Source organism: Choristoneura fumiferana, chromosome 8 (genome assembly GCF_025370935.1).
Source record: "Choristoneura fumiferana chromosome 8, NRCan_CFum_1, whole genome shotgun sequence".
Lineage (NCBI taxonomy): Eukaryota > Metazoa > Arthropoda > Insecta > Lepidoptera > Tortricidae > Choristoneura > Choristoneura fumiferana.
The window spans coordinates 19,139,847-19,164,601 of record NC_133479.1 but is presented as its reverse complement, the minus strand read 5'-3'; the positions used below and the strand labels follow the sequence as shown (position 1 = coordinate 19,164,601).

Sequence of the window (24,755 nt, the reverse complement as noted above, 5' to 3'; positions counted from 1 at the left end):
AAAAAATGCGGATTCGTTGCGTGCCGATCGAGTTATTCATGTGAATATCCTGGTCTCGTCACGGCACAGGCTTGTGCACACTAGCGTTTTAGTGGCGGCTTCATAGTGGCGGCTTCATAGCGGAGCGGGAACGCGACGTGCACGCGGCGAGCACGCTGCGTTGTCTCTGCAATTATGCGCCTGCGTGCCGCTCGAGCGACCGAGACCATAGATTATATAAATTACACGTAATATGTTACGATAAAGCTAGTAATAGTAAGCCATCATCATATCAGGAAGTCCACTGTTGGACATAGGCCTTCCCCATAAACCTCCAGTTGCTTCGGTTGGAAACGGCCTGAATCCACCGGGAACCCGCAGCTTTAATCAAGTCATCCGTCCATCTCATTGGTGGACCCGTGGCATTCACTTGAGAACTTTTCGCCCCCAACAGCCATTTGTTCTCCGTGCTACATAGTTACCCGAATGAGTGGAAATGCCATGCCGTATCCTCCCAAAATCTACGGTGGTTATTATTCTTATCCGTTTTAATCGCCTTGTTAGTGAGACAGCTAGAAGTATCTCCTCGTCGGAGTCCTTTATGCAATAAATTAATTTGCGGTAGTGAGCGTATGTATATAGCGTGTTTGACGCGTGCACGCGACGTCACCGCGGCGGCACGCAGGCAGCTAATAATCTGCTCGTTGCGTTCCCGTCTGCTAAGAAAACGCCACCAGAAACGCTAGTGTGGACGGGCTTTAAATATACCTATTAACCAACGAAATACTCTACAAGTAATTCTATTACTTTACCAATAGAGAGGATATTGCCGCAAAACAAATGCAAAACTTGGAAAACTAGATTCGTATTACAAATACTGATCAGGGATATATCAGAGTTTCACACCAATTTTCAATTAATAAAATTGATCAAGGGATGGGTTTGCATGTTCTAGTTTAAATAAAGTAAGGATTTAGGCAATTATGTGGTATGAAATCTGCAAACCTTGCCAGCGTGTATTGTATTCTAAAGTAATTGATGTTTCCCTTGTAATTATATCTACTTATAGTGTGTAAGTGTACCAAGATTTAGTTTGGCAAAAAGGATCATATATTAATGATTATTACTATTCTAGTTTGATTTTATGCTGCTTGTGGAGAAATAACAGTTAAAATGAAACTCAGAGCAGGAGTGACAATATACGCTTCGTAAGCTGAGCCGGTGTCCGATTTGCAACCGCAATGACACACTACCCTTTGCGTAGTCTTATTGTAATAATATTGTTGTGTCTTGTGTTGTTGTTGTTTCTGTCCTTTCTTTCTTTTCTAAAATTCAATATAGAAACGTGTAAAAAAATAAAAGAAAGGATCGTAACCATTTGTAGGTTCACGCAAGTGTTTCTTTATTTCGGGACCTACATTTTAAGTCGCATGTGGAGTTGAAGAATGCGTTAAGAAGTGTAATTTAACTAAAACGTTGTTGCTGACTTTGTATTTGGGATTTTGTACTAGGTATGGGAATCCTTCTAGAAAACTTGACTGATTTTAAAAATAGGCTTACGTTTGAGTGCATTCATGTCTACACCATCACCACCGCCATCTTGCTCGCTAATCCTGCCGTGAAGCAGCAGTGCTTGCACTGTTGTGTTTCGGCGTGGAGAGTAAGACAGCCGGTGAAATTACTGGCACTTAAGGTATCCCATCTTAGGCCTCTAGGTTGGCAACGCAGCTGCAATCCCCCTGGTGTTGCAGGTGTCTATGGGCGGTGGTGATCTCTTACCATCAGGAGACCCACTTGCTCGTTTGCCATCCAGTCGAATAAAAAAAAACACTGGTAAGCGATGACATGATCCAAGATGACGTTTACCTAGTAGATGTAATTATTTATTTAGATGTCCATTCATCCTATATTTAAGGACAGCTAAATTGTAGCGTGCTCGATGACAGGCGAAAACTGTGACTCTTTGTGAAGGATCTTTCTCATATGTTTATGAAGATATTAAGAAAACATCTGAGGTGACAATTCTTACCTTACAGCCCTCACATGTGAAGGCCCCGAAGTGAAACCCCGCCGCCGGTTCCCCACAAACTTTGCACTTTTGGTTCATCTGAAACAAGACAAAGTAACCTTTAGTTAAAAGCATCTTCTAAGTCACTAATAGTTATAGTTAATTAATTTAAACATTAATAGTACCTAACAATGAACGAGTCTGACTAGGATTTTGATTTGATATCACTAAAATTAACCAGTTCAAGATCAATTTTACCGGCAATTATGCAGAACAAATGAAAGATCACAAAAACAAATGAAAGCAATCTTCAACGCTCACTACTTCTCAAAGATAAACAAATGAATCTCGCGAAAAAATAAAGGCACGCACCGACCAATATTGTTGCCGTTATCGCCCGACATCAAATGCGCACGCGCCTGGAAACTCGCCACAGAAACCCAATTCAGTATTAATATGCCGTGACGGAGAGCGACCATTTTCCAATCAGTCATTTAGTTGTTAATTTCGAGGACCACCGCGCATGATATTGCGTGCGATAAAATCGCTTGTAGGTTTCAGAATCGATGCATTGTATCGATTACAAATTGCGTTGTTTGTTTTAAGTTTTTAATCCACTTCGATTTGACGGGTTCTTGATACGGACGCGTGGACGATTGATTATTACGCATAGAGTTTAATTAGATTTTTGATTATTGTTTAATAACCTTTTTGTAGGTACTTACTTATTATAATGTATAATACAGTAACTATGTTTACATAGTTTAGTTAGTATAATAGATGCGAGGTTTTTGGGCGAATATTCGAGCGTTTTGACCAGTCGGCTAAACGTCAGTACCATACCACGTTTATTAGCACAACAGACGGACAAGGCGCAAGAATTTTGATAACGCTATATTTAGCATCGCTTTTGTCTTTAGTTTTCATAAAAATTTAACCGTGGGCATTATCTCTTTCCCTATCCCGAAGTAATATCAGGATATCAGGACGGATAAACTATGTTATTCCAGACGTCCAGCTATCTACATACCTACCAAATATCATCCAAATTCGTCCAGCCGTTTTAGCGTGAAGGAATAACAAACATACACACCCACTAACAAACTTTCGTATTTAAAATATTAGTAGGATAAAATCATGCAAAAGCCAGCAACTATAACATAGGTGTCTTCCATACCCATAACGTTCTTAATCCTTTTCAGTAACGCGACAATTCATTAGCAATCTCTTATGGAATTAAACAAAGTTTACAACAGCAATAACGTCCGAGGGATCCGTATACCATTAGCCGAGTGACACTTAAACTGAAATATTCGCGCGAGTCGCGACGTGTTTTAAAATGTATAACATCTGGCTTAAAGCCTGTCTAATGGACGTTTAATATTGCTGGGCTTTTAAAATGGGTTAATTTGAATACTTAACTGTAAGAATTGAGAGATTATGCTTAAGTTTGAAGTATGTTGTTGTTGTTGTAACTCTTTATTGTACATAAAACATATGAAAATTACAATTAACAACCTACCTACCTTACTTTCGTGTGCGGTCTGGTCACATTCCACTAAACAGTTTTTTGAATTTGATGAGAGTTGTGCAATCACCTTTGTGTATAGGTTGTAATAAGACTGAAGACCTATTTCACTTTCTTTTGGATGTGATCAAGACATTTGGTGTACTAAAGCCTTGTTAAAATACTAGAGTAAAAAAAAAACAAGAGAAAGAGATGCATGGATGGATGATGGATGGTGTATGCGTATTTATCCAAAAAGAAAACGGCCTGGCTACGCCTATAGGCAACATGCGGCGCAGCGAGCGTCTTTATGCAACCTTATACCCTAGACCGGGTGTGGCCTGTAACACGGGCAAATAATTAAAACGTAGATAGTACTCGTCAAACTGAACAACGTTAGTTCAGCGACTTAAAAATAATTCGTTTTTTTTATTTTTATTACACTTTAAAGTTAATTCGAAGAAGCAATGTAAACACAATATTTTAGACTATCGCGGTCGTTACTAATTTAATGAATTAAATAAAAATTAATTAAATATCAAGCTGCTGTAAAATCAAGGTACGCGGAACAAAACCCAAATTTAATTCATAAATTTAAGGAATGTAAAGCAAAATATTTGATATATGTAGCGTGACAGGCGACGTCAGTTGGGTTCTAGGATAGCATACATTGAATTTACGATTAAGTTTGTTAGAAAAAAAAAAACAAAAGTTAAGTTTGATTTTAACTAAGTGGGACCATGATGATCCAATTACCGGTGATCTATAGAGCCTCTTTTTTAATATTATCCCCGGTTCTGGGCCACACACTGTATACATCCCACTGCAGGGTACAGGCTCCTGTCAGAATGCGAGGGCTTCGGCTGTATAGCTCCCAGGCGCGCTCAGTGCGGATTGGGAATTTTACACACACAATTGAATTTCTTTTCACGTGTATGCATTAAAGTAACCATACTCGTACTTAGGTACTTACATAAAATAGACGTCGAACAAAATATATTAATAAAAAGATAGCAACATAAAAAAATGTGCTCCAAGCTATGACTTAAAGAGAGGTAAATATAGCCGGTAGCTAATCGCTCCCTCAACGGCAGTGCTACATGTATTTAAGTCTGCCACTGCTACCAGAATCTCAGCGCTAACTACCAGAAGCTATCAGAGCAGAAAAACCATGCATTGCCAAAAGGTAAACTTCAATGACTTCAATATTCAAAGTCAAAGTCAAGACTTGGTGTAGTTCCTATTAAATACGCGTTCTCACGACTCATTAACGTTCTCATTTAAAAATGTAAATATTTCTGAACGCAGTTGTTAATCAAGTCGATAGCGATCGGTATCGAAATGGAACTCATGGATAACTTTCGTGTAAAGTTGCTCGAGGAATTTGGAGATTTACAAAAGAATGCTATATATTATAACGACACGCTTACAAATGAGATATTATTACGTTTGGTTTTGATTGTTTTGTCTCCTCTTAACTTCTCACTGCCAACGGCAATCAAATCAACGAAAACGTCGAGGTAAATATTACTCGTGTGTTTTAGCGTGATAAGTCCCGTTTGTGGTATTTTGACTATGACATTCATAAATCAAGACTTGAAATTAGGCAAACAATTATTATTTTAATATTTACTATCAGTTGGCATCCCTGAAATTCGCACAAATCATTTTCGCTCGTCCTTTATTATCCAGATTTTTTTATTTTGTTCGCAATCTTTTAAGTTTAGGTATATTTTATACCTTAGGCTGCTATTTACTCTTAAACTACTAAAAGTTCTCAAGCAAACTTAGCCGTTATAATTTTCCTATTTAGTTTGATTTATGATACTAACATCATGATTTCCCAAATTTTCTAATCAACGGTTTAGCTTTTAGGAGGGGAGGCTTGATTTTAACAAAAATTTACTGTTTAAAGTTGAATATTTCACAAACAGATTACTGAATCGAAAAGCCGTCTTACCGCGGACAGACAGACAGACGGACAGTCATCAAACTATAAGGGTTCCTAGTTGACTACGGAACCCTAAAAAGAATCATAGAAATTTACTAAGAAGGGATTGCGGGATAGATCGCTAGCTAAGACTTACTATTACTGCCCAAGCTCTCTCAGTCTGAGAAGAGTGTATCCTGCAATGAAACGAATATTAAGGACATGAGACCATATTTTAACAAAACGAAAACTCGGTTAATAGTTTTAAAGGCATTGTTAAGAATAATCCGAAGTTCCATATGCTCTCAGCAGGCTGTTAAACGAAGCAGCCTGTTTAGTTTAAGCAGGTACTCTATGTAAACAGGGGTACGCGCGGTATCTAGTCCCACCCGCGACAGGTGCCTGACGACGTCGTCTATATACACACGAGATCACAACCTATGTTGAAATGGGGTTTCAGTTAATAGCAAAAGTTTTTTATTACATTTTTGTTGATGATTCTGTGTAGGTATATATGCGTTTCGTTCTTCAGAAATATCTGCCGCAAAATTATATCCACCAAACGACATTTCATTTCAGCCGTAGAAAATCTAGCTAAAATCTAAGAATTTCCCAGTAAAGTGCCTCTGCCATATCTCAGCATAAAATCGCCACATCTAGCGCATGGAGTAAATAACGCCGCATGAGGACACCCATTAGGTACTGTTATAATTCCAACAAACGCCATTTTATTTTCTATTGACGTGAACCAACCCTTGAAAATCTAGTTAAGAATCTAAGAATTTCCCAGTAAAGTGTGCCTCAAACCCTAACATTACAGTGTACCAAAGTGTTCCAGTGTATAATTCCACCAAACACCATTTAATTTTCTATTGTAGTGAACCAACTCTAGAAAATCAAGCTAAAATCTAAGAATTTCCCAGTAAAGTGTGCCTCAAACTCCGCCACATCTCAGCATAAAGTCGTCGCCGCATACCTCGCGCATGGAGTAAATCACGCCGCATGAGGTCGCCCCTTATCGCCGCATCGCCCGCTCTAAATTAGATCGAACACGATTCCCTACAAGCGCAGGCTTGTTTTAAGGGAATGTCGCACAATGATTTGTCGTTTTTATGATATCCGCGCATGTTGAGCGTTGTAATTTTTTAATGGCGCCGACGGTGTTTCTAGCGGTATTAATATTATTATTTGTTGCTGTTGTTGTTACTCAACCAGTGAGATACACCTATGGCCTCACCTGTAGTTTTCATGAGGTGAGATAGGTGTCGGGTTAGAATTACACCTCTCCATTTCTTCCGTGGATGTCGTAAGAGGCGACTGAGGATATAGGTTAAGGTATACCGTAGGCGACAGGCTAGCAATCTGTCACTATTGTACCGTTTTTGTCAAACTTAAAACCTAAAATTGCTAAAAGTGGCTCCGAAGCGACACCGTTTCGTGTGCTCTGCCTACCCCATTTGGGAATACAGGCGTGATGTTTGTGTGTATGTGTTTGAGATAGGGGTCAATCAAGGGTTAGTTTTGTGTAAAAATAATTCGCTTACAAACTAGAAAGCTACTGTTTACTTCTAGGTAACTAAGTTTTTAATACTGTGCAGTGCCCTTAGTGTAAGTTTTCGGTTACAAAATACGTCTCGCGCGTTCGCGTTAAAATCTCAATTTGTATGCAAACACGAATATACCTATTTTGTAACCGAAAACTTACACTAAATTATAAACAAAAAATTACAAACAAATTTGAGATAGGTAAGTAGTTAATTATTGAAATAAGGGTTTCTTGATATGCGAATAATCGCTAGATGGAGTTATTGTCATGAGGTCTGGTTGACGTTACAATCTTGCTGCGATTGGCTCATTTAGTTAACCAATTACGAACGTGACGCAACGGTGCATTTGACGGGAACGGTGGACTTGAAAACGTAGTGTAGGGCGTCCTGAGGCACTGTGGACGGACTACCTTAAGAGAGTCGCTGGCGGCGGATGGATGCCAGGGGCTGAAGACAGAGTTCTGTGGCGCGCCATGGAAGAAGCTGATGATGATGTTGATGATGAAGTGTGACGCAAACGTCAAAGTTGTCAAACGGACCTTAATCTAGCGCCAACTAGTTTGACCAACTTACAAGACTGCATTTTTGGGCAATTTTTCCAGGCCACTAACAATAAGTATATTTTTCCATAATTTTTCAACCGTATCTTTGTAAGTACTGTTATTTAAAAAATCTCAGGTCAACGCACTTGAAACGCAGAACACCGAAACTCTGATTATCCGACGCGTGTATTCGAGCATGTGACTCGATGCAGCAGATCGATTTCCTTACGACTTAATTAATTTGACTCCTTGCACTTGAATTTTTTGGGGACGGCCAACAACCAATTCTATATCCTTATACTCACGAATAAGGCCCGTTTTTCTTTGATGGTGGACTTATTTATTCAAGCATATAAACTGAAGGCTTATGACAAGAGCCAATGAAATATGGCGAGCCGAAAGGGTTGTCACTGCGCAATCAGTTATCGCGAATGGAATCTCGACATACAATTAGCATATTAATTATTTCGTGTTCCGAGGGACAGTTTGTCTTTTTGTTCTAGCTCGTGAATTTGATGCGATTTTGAATTTCGAATTAGTTAACCGAATTTAAAGGAACGGATTATTTAAATGAGAACAAGTATCATGTGCCATACTTTTTAATCATTATCAGCCGGAGGATGTGCACTGTTCAGAATCAGAATCAGAATCAGAAAAAATGTTTATTGTAGAACATAGGTAGGCTGTAAGATACAGAGTTGTTAAGACATTTTGTGATGTTCTATGTCTTGCCAATGGGCGTACAAAACATTAAGTTGCTAGGTAGAAATACAAAATTAAACTTACATAATCAAAATTAAAACGCTACAGACTTCAAACACACTTCAAAAATATAGTCAGTTGAAATTAATAAAAAAATTATAATCAAATTAGAAATTGAGATAAAATTAAAAATTAAAATTTATAATCAAATTAAAAAAATTGTAACTAACCAAGTTACAAATTGAATTTATAAATTCAGCAAGTTACAAAATATAAATATAAATTATGATTCACATTTTTATTATAGCTGTTTTTGTAAAAAAAAAACAGAACAGCTTTAGAACGCCACAATGAACGTAACACCACTCTCGCGCCGTCGTCAGTTCACCAACGGTTTGCTAACGCCTCGTCTTCCGGTTCGTGGTCGCCACTCAAGGACCTTCCCCCCCAACCGTTATCTGTAGGGCTACTACGAAATTTGAAAATCGTTGTTCGTATCGTAACGTCATGCCGACGCTTTATTATTTAATACGAGAGTGAGGTACGATACGAACTTCGATTTTCGAATTTCGTAGTAGGCCTGCTGTTCTTTGAGCGACGTGGTCCGCCTATTTTTGTTACATCCTTAAATCCTTACCAATAATAAAATTATAAATCCAAAAGATTGCATAATCTCTGCGGGATAGCGATAAACACATTTTTTGCAGGAGTCGCGGGAAACAGCTAGTATGTTATAATTAGAATGCTAGGAATGTGCACACGATCGTAACTTGTATGTTTGTATCACATTGAAGTTTGTATGCAGTTTGACATATGTATACAAGTTACTTGCATGCTACTGCATCATTACATTTTGCAAGCATGTGGCGTATTCATGTGTGGTCTACATTACTCGTATTCTGACCCTTTTGGATGAATGACATCTCGTTTGAATGACATCTTTATTGTTTTAGTTTCAGTTCTCCCGTTCGTTTGTCTATAAGCGTAAACGTTTTAATAAGATAAGTGGTGGTAGTTTCATTGTAATGTACCTACAGTTTATATATATAATATTCAAATAAATGGAAAAACCAGGAAAAACTACTGGAAAAGGTACTGTCTGAACGTTTTTTTGTTATTTTTAAGATATTTTTTTGGAATTACTTTAACAGCAATAAACTTTTATTTCTTTGCTAAAAATTTACTTCATTTTAAAACAAGCCTTTAACAATTTTCTCAAGCAAAAGTACCAGGCGTTCATAAACCGAAGGAGTCCGATGAAAGTTGTCCCTGCATTCCCACGGAGGTCATTCGGGCGGCGTCGGCAAGAGTCGGTAATGTCCGCCAAATGACAGGGCGGCGGCGTTCACACGCCCGCCGTTCCCGTCAATTGTAAATATGATGGCAACAGGTGAATAGACAACTCGAGGTCGGTTATAAGTTAGGTTCTTACTATGGTTCGTAGGTACAGGGTGGTCGCGATCGAGTTAGGTACAGCTTTAGAAAAGTGAGATAGAGTGAGTTAAAGACTCAGACGTGAAGAAGGTTTTACTGCATTTTAGTCTGCAAAGAATTCGTTTACCGCAATCCCGCGGGAATCTTATCAATCCCTATATGTAATGTCTTTTAATCATTAAATCGGTTTATGCTAAAAAAGGTAGCAAACAAATAGTTAGTTTTACATTTACTATTAAATTATGCAAGTATGGATGATCGCACATTTTGAAATCCTCCTTTGTTGCACAGTTTTTCAATTTTTATCAGCAGATTCTAAACGACAGAACGCGAATGAAAAAGAGCGACATTTTTAATAATTTACGGTTAATTACATTACATGTATTTGATACGGGATCCATCCCGTACGGTAGTATAGTCTACAGGCAGTAGTGATTACTGATTAACTTTAATGATATTTGGACATATTTGCATGTATCATGATCACGGGAACTACATAATTAAAGGTAATCAAATCACCGTCTAACATTCCATGACAAATATTTCAAATGTAAAATAATAAAAATAAAAATAATCCCATTGCAACTCACTGCACATGCTGAGCCTTTTGCCACATATCAATTGAACATGTATCTTCTTGCTTATACTTACGTTTTTTTACGGGCAATATTTTTTTTTCTTTTCTATCTTTAACTCTGTACAGTCGCCACAATTCAGAGTCATCTCGTTTTGCGGCACACAAACCGCCGCCATAAACAGATAAAACAACTCAAACTAATCATGCGCACCAATATCGCAGTTCTCACAATGCCCGACAAAACTATAACTACGGAGCAGTAAGTGAGCGCGTCTAATGTGTAATACCGCGGGAACCGAGCATACGGCCTGCAGAAATGATCTACTTAAACTCGCCGTTCACGACATCGGAAATATTTCAACTTGGACTGCACTTTGAAGCGCCAAAGTTCGCATACTTTTCGCTGGTCATACCGTAATTTTTGTCCGAATGATCGTTTGTCATAATTTTTTCCCCACTGAAAACGTAAAATTTCCTGAAAATTTTAAATGGTCATCCTATAGAAAACTATACGTTAGGTGGGGTTTGGGTGTGTTCCTACTAGTTCCATTGACAGTACTTAACTAGAGTATCATTGGATTCAGAGAAAAAAAGAGTTATTTTATGACAAACGATCATTCTGACAAACATTAATTCGGACTTCCAATAAGTATGCGAGGCGATACGGACCCTCAATTCCTATGGAAATTGCCAAAACATACATCGTGGATTTCATTAACGTTGTATAACATACCCGTACTTAAGTGCATGACTCTAAACGCAGTGGTTGAAATCTTATCCCTATCTCCTGAGAATATCGGGATAAAAAGTACACAAAAGTAAAACAAAAAGGAAATAAAAATAATTTGAATACAATAGTAACTGGATATTTAATTCTAATACTCTAGCTAGGTGGTAAAACTTTAATTTAGAAGTGTATTTATGAATATAAAAGATTTCAAGAATTTTTATATTATAGGTAATCTATCTAAAAATTAAAAATCCGTGACATTCAAAGTGCTAATTAAGCTATCTGTCACCAATTTGTGTCGAAATAGAAACATTTACTTTGATTATTTTAATTTAATAAATGAAAACATTCGATATTGATGATTAGCAATGAATAAAGTTTAGAGACATTTAAAAGGCCAGAATTATAAAAAACCTCGCCATATTGCGGAAAACCAATAGAACTAATTTCTGGCACTGGTAACACTAAATTCAAATGTCATCTGTTTATTGCTGTCAAAGATTAACGTTGTTTGCGCGTGGTATTTTAAAGTGTTATTTTGCGTTTTTGTGCATAAAAATGCCGAAGATTATCCATAGCCTTAGAAGGAAAATAATTCAAGACGTATAAAAGTATTTGTCATAGAAAAAGTCTGAGGGATTAGAAAATATACCTTTAAATAACATCACCGACACCGTTGTCAATGACTGGTAGGTATCGTATAGTAAGTGTAAAGAATGTTGCAATATAAAACGTAGAAGTACTGCCCTCGCGTCAGGTTTTTATATTCCTGGTCAGCCTTTACTTATATTGCATTAATTCTTCATTATCAGAGTTGAATTGATTTTGAAGCGCAAAAAAAGTGTTGGGTTAGGTATATTTTTTTTGTAGCTTAACAAATTTACTTAATAATTTGTTACACTTTATCAATGATTAAATTATATAATTAATTCAGACGTTTATTACAGAGGTCCATATCTATGAACAACAACCTCTTTATTTGCTCTTATGCTACACGTGCAAGACAGCTACATCTATCGACACATATGAGTTTTTATTCAGAAAACCCGCCATCCTCCGGTTCATTATAAAGCAACACCTAAGCTTAAGCTTTTTATCCTAGTTTTAAGTAGACAATTTAGGGTTTTTGCAGTCTGTACAAAGCTGCACTTGATTTCATTTTGATAGACCCCTAATGGCTTGATTTATTCATATTAAACTTAAAACGTTATTTTACCTTATAAACCCAGAACAAACCGATTTAGATCCTTCATGCCTACTTTGGAAGTCATAAAATAGGCTTATATTTTTATCTCTTTCGCTTATATTATAAAAGTGGAGAAAGGGAGTAGAGGTTCTTTTTGATGCGGTGTTCGCAGCCTGCTCAAGTAGGGTATTTTATAGGCGGTTATCTTTTTTATTGCTTTTTAAGTGTTACTTAGAGGTTATACTGCTATTATCAAGATTCGTAGTTTTGTGCTCTAAAAGGATTATTATTGCATTTTGTCTGCGGAAAAGAGCATTTCATAGTGAAATATATTTACGGCTATGGTCTTTAGTGGGGATTTAAATGGATTTTTACCGCAGCAGTTTAGTTAATAGATAATAAAATTTCAGTTGGTTTTTGTAGGACGACATAAAGTTTTTCATAAGCAGATACACAAACTTAGAATTCTTATTTGTAACAAACCTGCCTTTACCATTAAAACCAGCAATTGAATTGACATTCCAGGATTTTGCAAAAAAATCCCGTGGGAACTGCGAAACATTTATTTAGATTTATTATTTCACTAAAAAACCCGCAAGAAATTTATGTCTAATCCTAGCAGTTAAAATTTTGGGGTTTTATCCCAACCCTATGTGAATTTTTGCAAAATGTGCTGATGATTTAGATAAAAAGGGTTTAGGTTAGTCATGTTTTACATGTAAAACTAGACCTTTCAAGGTTTTCGCCGAGATAATTCATTCTAGATGAATATTTAAATTTTAATTGACGTTTGGTGGCGCCATCTCTGGCCAACAAGCTGAACTACCTCGAAAAACGCATTCTATTGTATTGACGGATAGCTCTCGAGTTCGAAAGACGCCAAAAGAGCTCTGTCACATGCTCGATAGTTTTAAAGTAGAGTAAATAAATACATTAAATTTCATCAAGCTGACATTAACTAGGTATATCACAACAATTATATTCCCAATTTACTAAAGTTCCATTAAACAAATTAATACCGGCCGGCTGGATGCGATTATTTTAATTAAACCTTTGCTTAGGCGATAAATGCGGCGAACGTGAATAAATACGTAATTAAAATGAGGAATCCGCTCACTTACGCTACTATCCAATTAGAGCGATGCCGGTCGCGTAGTCGAACAGACTAACAACGATTAAGAGTTTATCCACACTAGCGACTTTCGAGCGTTTTCCTCTTGCCAGCGTCCCCGCAACGTTTGCGCAGCAGTGCCGCAACGTCTGGCCCAATACTACGAAGTGCAAAATTCAAACTTCGTATCTTGCTGTCCCGCCGACACTTTTATTGATATAATTATTGTAAGAGTGAGAGGGAATGTACGACAGGAACTTCGATTTTCGAATTTCGTAGTAGCCCCCCAGCAGCGTTTTTCGAACGCCCACGCAGTAACAACTTAACGGTTACGCAGCGGCCCCGCGACGTCAGTGGCATATTCCTTGTCTTAGATACTGACGCAAGAAAGACGCCACTGACGTTGTAACACTGCTGCTGTTGTTACTACGACAACGCTCGAAAAACGCTAGTAGGTACATATGAAAGTGTTCTAAAGGTAAACAGAGATTGACAGTTTGAGAAAGAGAAAAGCTGTAAGATGGAAATATTCGACTTCCACCTCCGACAATTTGAGTCAATTAAGAATTAATTTGCCTACAGGGTGTGATATTCTATGTCACCTGCACGGACGGTTTCAATTCAAGTCAATGCGATAATCCGCCTTATTATTATTTTTTCACTTAGAAATTGATTTATCAAGTACATACCTACTGAAGACCGAAAAGCCAAGTGGTTAGAGAACCTGACTATGAAGCTTGAGGTCCCGGGTTCGACCTCCAGTCGGGGCAGATATTTGTATGAATAATAGGTACAAATGTTTGTTTTCGGGTCTTGGATGTTTAATATGTATTTAAGAATGTATGTACTTATGTATATATGTAAACTCTTTATTGTACAAAATAAGTAAACAAACACAGATGAAAAACAATGAAATATATGTACAAAGGCGAACATAACCCTTTAAGGGATCTCTACCAGTCAACCATTGTGTGGATGATTTATATTTATTTTATACTAGCTGTTGCCCGCGAATTTGCCCAATTCTAACCTTTTTTTAAAATTTGTTTAGCACAAATCTTTTCCTGACAATAACAAACAAAACAAAAAATAATTATCCAATTCAGTGTTGTCGTTCGCAAGTTATGAGTGTACATACATTTCGGCGATTCATTTTTATTTACATAGATAGATAGAATAGATGAAAAAGATTTAGGGGCTGTTTCACCATTCATTGATTAGTGATAACTGACGGTTAAATGCCATGCCGTCTCTTTTTGTTTTGTTCGAATAGACGGAGACGGCATCACATTTAACCGTCAGTTAACACTAATCAATGGATGGTGAAACAGCCCCTTATTTTCGTACTTAATTGACCATACTGTCAATACTTTCCATTTCAGCAATAATTAATCAACTTTTTAACGCAGCAAAAGCAAATTAAAAGGAAAATAAAGGTTTTGAAATGGTGTTTAACGAGCTATTTACACCTATTATAAGTGGTATTTTCTTATAGAGCTTGGATTGAACAGGGGAATAAATTAAAGGTATTTTAGTCAGTTAAAAGTGTTAAAACACCCACTGGAAGTGTTGACAATATAATTGCATTAAATGAAGTTGTTCGCATTACTTGCAAATGTTTTTTAATTATAAGACCTTAAGTTATATAAAGAACGAAACATTTAGTTAATTAACATAGGTAACTAACAAGGAAAGGTTCCCAACTCCGACCCGGCTACGATTACGGTTATTATTACGATTTGATTTATTTTGATATAAGTATAGGTAGGTTTAGGCGACGACTTGGTTAAGATCGCGGGATCGCGGTGGATGCGGAAAGCACAAGACCGGTCTGAGTGGAGAGCCTTGGGGGAGGCCTATGTCCAGCAGTGGACGTCTTTCGGCTGACATGATGATGATAGGTAGGTAGGTTAGAGAGTACCTAGTGTAAAATTTATTTATTTATTTAAAATATCAGATATGTATTTTTTAAACTACCGTGAGTTAACTCACGTCTTAAATCGAGTTTCTCGACATTTCTAGCATTTGAGTCGCGTTGCTTACGGATTAGCCGGAAACATGTCGAGCTAAACTCGATTTAAGACGTGAGTTATCCGGGTCATTATATTTAATATGTATTTTTTAGCTGCTCAATCTCAATCTATTGGGAAAAATTGTTCTCCAAAGTACTGAAAAGTGACTGAACCCACTAACGTCTGTAGAGAGTTTTGTTAAATACTTATATGTACATTATGGTTCTCATCATCATCATCATCTCAGCCTATATATGTCCCTCTGCTGGGCACAGGCCTCCTCTCAGAACAAGAGGGCTTGGGCCATAGTTCCCACGCGGGCCCAGTGCGGATTGGGAACTTCACACGCACCATTGAATTGCTTCGCAGGTTTGTGCAGGTTTCCTCACGATGTTTTCCTTCACCGCAAAGCTCGGTTATTATGGTTCTATTCTGTGTTTATCCCGTGTGGTGTCGGGTTAGAATTATACATCTCCTATTTCTTCCGTGGATGTCGTAAGAGGCGACTGAGGATATATTATTACTATAGGTTAAGGTATACCGTAGGCGACATGCAGGCTAGCAACCTGTCACTATTGTACCGTTTTTGTCAAACTTAAAACCTAAAATTGCTAAAAGTGGCTCCGAAGCGGTAACGTTTCGTGTGCTCTGCCTACCCCATTTGGGAATACAGGCATGATGTTTGTGTGTGTGTAGTGTATGTATGGTTTAATTGGCATGTATAAAAAACAGTGCCAGCAAATCAGATTTCGAGATTTCATCCAGCCCCCCACGGGCTAAAAAGTTGCTCATCTTTACACCAAATTTTATTAAAATCCGTCCAGCCGTTTTAGCGTGAAGAAACAAACATACACACATACTCACAAACTTCCGCTTTCATAATTATGATATTTGGTGATATTTTAGGTATGAGTCTAGACTTGTATTGTATCTGTAGGTTTACGTCGCCACCACTCAAAATTTGCTGATAAACTATTATGCAGTTAAAATATCATCCAGGAATACTCTAAACCGACGTGTATGCATGAAAAGATTGATGAATGTAGAGGAAGCGAGAGTTGTATGCCAGGATCGTAGCAAGTGGAAGGATGCAGTCTCTGCCTATGACTACCCCGTTGGGAAAGAGGCGTGATTTTATGTATGTATGTATGTAATATCATCCACAATAAACTTCTGCCATAACAACTTCGTATAACTAACCTATGTTTGTTTAAATAATAAGCATAGATCTCGATCTACGATCTATTCCGTGCGCAATTTAACGCTCGCTTTCGGCGCCCGCGCACCGTGAACGATTAACATACAACTGTTTTTGTGTGTTTATTAATGGCGCCTAATAAGCGTAACTAATATGGTAGTTGGATGATGATTATGATGTTTCTGTGGTATGATATGATTAAAGTATGTGATTCTTTTTTTTCATGTAAAGTAGATAATGTAACATTGAAAATTTAAAATAAAAAATCCTTGTAAAAAATCCATTTTGAATAGAGGCTAAAAAGCCTTTACTAACTTTGTTATTGAAACTATATCGGAACCAGTAGTTAATTCGATGACAAGAAGTGGGTAGAAATTGATAAGCAAAATGTAATTCCAACATAATAAGCATTGCCATGCCAATTAATAGAGAAAGAAGACATTTATTCACATAATTAAATAAAACCTTCTACGTTCCTATTTAATAACCTACTTTCCAGGATTCCGGGATAAACTGCAGAATTCCCGCAGTTCTACACAGAATAAGTCGCGGGAAATAGCGAGAGAATGACACAATGCAATTAATTAGAAGACATGCATGTTATATATTTGTTTAAATATTTTTAGAGTTTTTCGAATTATCCAAAATGACATTGCGTATTATAAAAAAGAAATCATCAATCAATTTTATTTGAATAAAAAAGGGCATGTGCATTTTCTCAACAAAATTTGTCCTTTTTATAAATTTCACAACAATAACTCATTGGAATATTTGTCATTCGTGGAGGCAAAGGATTCCGTTAGTCGATCGATAAAACGTATGATTTATTATAACTAATTGATATAATTCACGTCGCGGCCCCTCGGGGTGCCACGTAAAATGTCATGACGCGACAAATCTTGACAGACCATGACAAATTGTTGTGACAAAATATTTCAACAGTTGCGTCAAACGATACCAACCCTTGTCAATGAATATGGAATGCACAAACTTACGTTTACAGTTGCATAAACTACGGAAAATCTTTACACACATCAGAAAAAAGTTCATTCTCAAACGCTATATATTTTACAAACAGCACATGCTCATGTTGAGCGCGTGACGCGGCATTCCCGATTCAAATTTGAAATTAGAATGAATGGATTCGAGTCCGAATTGAAGAAAAAGGTTTATCAAAACGATACGTTCCGAAATGCGATTTGCTCGATGATTCGGCGTTTCGATATCGCATCTGTTGCAGAATGCAATCAATTGAATTTAAATGTCATGGATTAAAATAAAAAGAAACGTTTGGTTCGAAACTGTGAGAAGATTAAGCTCGTCATTCATTAGTTGTAACACATTAGTTGTACTCATATGGCAAATATCACCAATGAAACTGGCGACTTGTCAAAATGCCACCAATCAAGTTTGATTTGTTGCACGCAACTCATGTTGTTTACGATTTCAAATGAATAGCTCCCCAAAATAATTTAGGGAAAGTTTCATCGCCTTTATCATTTGCACAATTAATTGGTTGAACAACTGCTATGTGCAAAAGTACAATCCGTACCCGAAAATAATATCATAATCATATCATCACACACGTATTTGAGCGTAATCGCATTCACAATCTGTTTCAACCACTATCTAATTTCATTTGACAGAAAGAAATAGCAACGTGAAAATTAATGTTAAAATTATGGGTGTTAAAAATGGGGTTAAGAAATTGTAATATTGTCGTGTCTGCCACAAACTAAACGCAATCAGGTGCTCGATTCTTGTCCGCAAAAAAATCGATTAAAAAAGCGACACGCATAATTCTAATAAGATTATCGCATTTACCCCGTCAAAAGTCTCGCCAGCTTATTGTAACATTAACTGTTCCTCTAATCGAGATGTCAGTGTAAAATTACGACTGAATAGACGCCAATTGATTGACAATTTAACAAATAAGCATTTCCTATATTAGTTACGGATTTAAATAATAGACTGTATTGGAGATTTCTATGGTTCGATTTTGACCTGTGACCCAGAAATCAAGCGGTTGATGACTGGTCAATACCCAAACACAATGGATGAAGATACGAGCTATCACCTGACTCTTTTTGTATGAAATAGTCCTATTGTTTGATGTAAGTGATACTTTGCAGTGGGTTAGGGTGAGGTTTCGTTGGCACGATTTGATTTAATAAACGAAAAGCTTTGCCAGTTAATTTTAAGAATCTCAGAGGGAAGCGGTGTAATAGAAATTGATTGATTGGTATTAGAAATAACTAAATAAGTCTGATTGTAAACTTCACCCTAAATTGGAAGACGGCCTGGTTCTACCGTTCAGATTACAGATACTGGGTGTGGCCTGTAACACGGGCAAATAATTAAAACATAGATTGTACTCGTCAAACTGAACAACATTAGTTCAGCGACTTTTAAAAATAAAATTAGTTTTTTATATTTTTATTACATTTTAAAGTTTATTCGAAGAAGCAATGTAAAGCAAAATGTTTGATATTTCTAGCGTGGCAGGCGACGTCAGTTGGGTTCTAGGATGGCGTACATTGAATTTACGATTAAGTTAATTAGAAAAAAAAACAAAAGTTTAGTGTTGATTTTAATTAAGTGGGACCATGATCATCCAATTACCGGTGATCTATAGAGCCTCTATTTTTAATATTATCTCCGGTTCTGGGCCACACACTGTATATGCCCTGAACTCCATTACTTAGAGTCTGGATAGCAAAGGACGGATTTTTAGGCATGTGGAGAGCACAAGACGGAAGACTTCGCCTAATTATGGACATAGGCAAGAGAGGAACTGGTGAAATAAGATAGTGCAGTTCCGATGCACACTTACCGAAGTGCCTAACAGGAAAGTATTATCAAACTCAAATAAGAAATTAATTTATTCACATTCTAATTGACAATTATATTGATAAAATACAATTAAAAGACTAAAACTTGATTTAAAGAAAGATGAGAAAGAAAAAAATTAATGCCACAAAAAACACTAAAATAACTAAGAAAAAATAACAATAATTTAGACGTCGTATATTTTGCATAAGCTTAACTATCATAAGGTCGCGTATGAGCAAAAAAATTCTTTTAGTTCATTGATATGGACCTCCGCAAAGTAACGCCTGATTCAATGAATTATTTAAAAAACGTGTTAAGATTTAATAATCAAGACATGCTGTCATAATATTCACAACATGCAAGTATTTGTTATATTATAAATTTAATTTAACAGGTTTATAATACCTACACATTTAGGGGCTGTTTCACCATCCATTAATTAATGTTAACTGACGGTTAAATGTGATGCCGTCTCCGTCTATTCTAACAAAACAAATAGAGACGGTATCACGTTTAACCGTCATTTAACACTAATCAATGGATGGTGAAACAGCTCCTTAATTACATTAGACGTAATTGCTACGGGATGTTTACCCAGGACCATGATGCATGAAACATCATTAAATATAATCGTAATCCACATGCTGTAGGAAACATGGTGTAATGTGTATAATCATGAAAATTAAAAAGTTTATTCGAGCTACACAAAATAACAAAAAAAAATGAAAATATGTGTAGGTACCTTTGTTACTTAAAACTTTTATTTTGAGTCGCGAATCTTTGTTGTCGGAATTGCAGGCTAAGCCACGCCGCTGAGTCACTGCGCCGCTTCCCACCATCTCACTGGAGCGATCTGCGCGCACGACCGACGATTTTTTTTGTGTGACTACTAGACCACATGATACAGACTATTTTGATTTAGTAGAATGTGCGTTAACGTTGTAGATATGTCGTGTTTGTATTTAATACTCTTTTACGCTTTCGCTATACACATTGGAGGTAATTTGGTACTTCAATGCTGGATATTTGGACTTATAACACACACACGCACACACACACACCCTTTTTTTTTTATATTATTTTATATTGTGGCATTGGTAGTAATTACGAAGGGTTCATTCAGTTTCTTCTGAACTATTACTTCTGTACCTATTAAGAACACTGTAATTCGTTTTTTGTTTGGAATACCAACTCGTCAGGGCGCCCAAGATACAGGCACTGCCTAGTTTGGGGCCTGCTGACACCGTATTTTATGTTACACTGTTTCTGCATCAATAAAAACTTTTCATTTCATTTTCATTTCATTATAACACACGGGGAACCTTTTTATTCTGATATTACTTTGACTTTAGATTATAGAGACATTAAGTGATGACTTTACAATTAAATAAATAAATAAGTTTTGTAGGAGTGTTATTTACCTATACAACGCAAATGGAGATCACGTTGTAATATTTTAAAATTAACTCGGGACTTTAATTTCACCTGCTAGACATAATTCTTCACGCTAGTAGAGTCGCGAATAAAGTCTAGACTAGATAGCTACTAGTAATTGCCAACACAAGAGCGCAGCCTATAATCGAGGTGAAAGAGGTGGAGGGAAATTCGGACGTGAGTTCATAATCACTGTTATGTCACGCATTCCCGGGGTAAAATCGGCTTATTGAATCAGATTACAGTCAGTTCAATAGACATGTTAAGACGCAAGCCAACAACCGGAGGCGTAACCGCATTGTCAAAAGCACAATAGCTTCCGTTGCTCTAAATCGATTCTTATTCAATTCACATATCGAATTACCATCGATTAGTATTCGAGTACAATCGAATAAAGAATCGGGCGTTTGCCGCGTTAATTAGTTATTGTTTTAAATTGAATTTTAAGTAGATTGGGGTTATAAATACAGCTGTGTGTTATGATAATGTTACGGACTGTTGTTTTCTTTGTATAAGACATGATGTTTTAATCAGACGTGCTTTACTTGGACAAAAACATTGTGATTTTTGACGTACTTTTCGACTGATTTCAAAAAAGTAGGTGTTTCTCACTTGGGGTGTAATTTTTATGTGTCCTTTGTGTCTTACCTCAGAATTCCGTCACGTATGTATAATTGTTAATTGTGCAAAACATAAAAAACCGGTTACCTACAATGAGAAATCTAATGATAATAATAATTCTTAAATGTTTTTAAGCCATTGCTTCGTGCAGTCCCTAATTTAGTAAACAAAGGGTACAAATAATAAAATATTTTAAACAATACAAAAAAATCTAGAACTAACCCAAAGATCGTGGGCTTGATACCGACAAGCTGTTAGCAATTAGGTTATCTGTACCACCCAGGGTGCGAATATTAAGAAAACATGCAAATCTACACTAAAAAGATGTAACAATGAGTGCAATAAAGTGCACCGCTTTTAAAGCGTGTACCTTCCCACGAAAAGTGGTTCCGTACCTTTGTTTTAAACTGTCTGGTACCACTTTGCGTGGATTTCACTGTTACTACCTACTTATACAATAGACGATTTACTCCCGCATTTGTTTTTGACAATTATTTTGTCTCGATATTTTCCAGGTCAATCTCAACGTATGTACGCAAGAAAAGGCATTGCAAATCCGTATAGTTTCCAAAATTATCGTGAACGAACAAATAGATCGAAAAAATCTGAAAACTATCAAAAATACATTTTGTCAACTGTTTAACATGCAGTTTTTTTTCTAATATTTTATCCTATTTAATAAATAAATAAATATCACGGAACAATTCACACCAATTGACCTAGTCCTAAAGAAAGCTTAGCAAAGCTTGTGTTATGGGTACTAAGCATCGGATAAATATAATTATAATACATACTTAAATACATATTATACACCCAAGTCCCGAGAACAAATATTCGTATTTTTCATACAAATATCTGCCCCGACACGGGAATCGAACCCGGGACCTCAAGCTTCGTAGTCAGGTTCTCTAACCACTAGGCCACCTGGTCGTATTTAAATACTAATTTACGCCCGCGGCTTTACTTTCATTGCAGTCCTTATCAAGGACACTTAGTCACGAATGCGGCACCTTTTTTTAACATACACATAGGATAAAAATCAACATAAAAAGACAAACATAAAAAAAAAACGTAGGAACGAATCTAACTGAATTTGCCGTGGGTTTTACAGGGGTAGAAAAACCCTTTCTAGTACCCGCGGTACCCTGCGCAACAAAAAAGCGTCGGCGCATGAAAGGCGGCGCGCGCACCAAGGCAGTCGTAAAACAGATCTATTCGCAGAAAAGAAATTTGCACAACCCATTGTGACGGTACTCGGGCTTAGCTAGGAGTGCTACGACACTGTTCAATGGTCCTTTGAAATATGATTTTGACGTCGACATGCATGGTCTGTCATTAGAGCAAGAATGTGTGGAGTTTGAAACGTCTGTACTGTACCACATTATTGTGACATTACGAGTAAAGGCATACTCACTCTTTCCCAGTTGTGCCACGAGAGTTGAAGTGAATGATTACACACACAGCTACAAAAAGAACCGAATGCATAAAAGGAGAACTAGTTAAATGAATGAGTTAATATCAAAATCCTGATCTCGTTACATGACATGTCCTACTGTGTCTTTGTTTCCTAAGTACCACAAAATTAGATACTTATGAATGTCAAAAAAAACTCCGGAAAAAACTTCCGTTGAGATGAATCCGGCAAGAAAGTCAACGAGTACCATGTGCTGTAGCTTGCAATCTATTTCTATTTTTTTTTGTTGTAAACTTGTAAAAGCTGCTTGGTAGAGATCGCTTCTAAGCGATAAAGCCGCCTTTTACTTAGGCATTAGTCCCACCGCCAGCTAGTTATGAGAAGAGTGTTTTTTAAGAAGGTTAATAGAGGAACTTTTAAAAAAAAGTTATAGCGAACCCAAAATAATTAATATTTTCAAACTTATAATCAATATCGCCTCGCTATTCGCCGGCAGCGGAACTAGTGTCTTTACCTTGTAATTATATTATATTATCTATGTCCTACCTTTTTTCAGTATAAGTTATGTGGCATTTAATAAAGAGTCTTATTAGGTAGTTAAAATGAGAAAAGTGTTCCTATGTTATGTGTCTTTGATTTATTCTTACTTGGCCTGTGTAAAAACTTTTTTTACTACAACTAATACCTTTTGTATTGTAGAGCCCAAAAATGTGTCAATAGTACCTACTTGTATCATTTGGCGCAGGCCCCGCTCGCGCATGCGCGCCGGCTCCAAGCTGATTGGCCCGCTCCGCCACGCCCCGAGTTGCGCAACCAAACCGTATCACGTTGTATATTAGATCATGTGTCAGCGCTAGATTAATACAGGGGGACTTCGAATTTCAAAATCGAAGTTCGTATCGTACCATCCCTCTCACTCTCGTATTAAATTATATAAGTGTCAGAGGGACGGCAACGAAGTTCGAATTTTGCAATTCGTAGTATAGGGCCAGCGGGGCTAATACGAAATTCGAAAATCGAAGTTCGTGTCGTTCCGTCCCTCTGAAACGTATACTATTTAATACGAGAGTGAGAGGGATTTTACGACACGAACTTCGATTTTCGAATTAAGGAGTAGGTAAGCCCTCTGTATCGTATTTGTACGAGCTGTGGCCGCAATAGTAGGGAACCCATGACGCTAAATGGGGATTTACTTGAGCGTTGTCGCCAACCTATTAGATTTGGTAGATAATCTTAACCTATCCTCTCCCAAAGGCAAAAGTTTCCATTCCAGTTTCCATTCCCATACCATGATGAGAGAAGCGTCTACGAATTTTCATAAATGTAAAAATTATACATAAATACTTAAGCGTGTCAGATATTGTAGTTTAGATGTCCCGGCGTGTCTCTGATACCCAAAGTATTCATTTATAGATCTGTGTGGTGGGGTGGCTATACGGAATTAAAAATAATAAAAATTAATTCCACCGCGTCAGATATTCAAATGGGATGTTAAGTGAACCCTAAAAATACTCCCATTCAAAAGACTGACGATTCGGAAGTGACGCAAGCCGATTTAGATGAAAATTGGTATACTGGAGAAGAACATTGGATAGTTTTTAAACCGGAAAATTCCATAGTTCCCGCGGGATAGCAATAAAAGAACTCTACGCGGACGGAGTAGCGGGTTACGTTACGACTAGTAACAATATATAGCTGCTATACCGCTTAACAGTCCGCAGAACGCATCTCCGTCCCAACCCAACCATGTTCCTATTACACCAACATTATTATCAATATCATAGCCTGTCTCAATATCCTCTCGATCATAACGAAACCTTGAGGAACGGTGCCGCGCGACCTTCGGCTAATGACGGGTCATCACATTCGTGTTGCGCCATGTCGCTACTGTACAATCTGGTCAAATTGTTGCTTAAATACTAGAGTACAGTTACTCATATATTACAGATCCCACTAATATAAATGCGAAAGTTTGTGAGTCTGTTTGTTTG

At 37.1% G+C, this 24,755-nt stretch overlaps 1 protein-coding gene across 3 annotated transcripts in view; it reads right to left on the bottom strand.

Moving 5' to 3' along the window:
* The window catches only part of LOC141430698 (uncharacterized), a 100,379-nt gene that overhangs the window by 22,742 nt on the left and 52,882 nt on the right, over positions 1–24,755 (bottom strand). The window contains exons 1-2 of one of the 3 annotated variants that reach the window (XM_074091556.1): positions 2,360–2,378; positions 2,009–2,086 (exon numbers count right to left, since the gene is read on the bottom strand). In XM_074091556.1, the coding sequence (XP_073947657.1) occupies positions 2,009–2,086 (78 nt within the window). In that variant the 5' untranslated portion in view covers positions 2,360–2,378. The other 2 variants (XM_074091557.1, XM_074091554.1) reach the window with 2 other exon arrangements.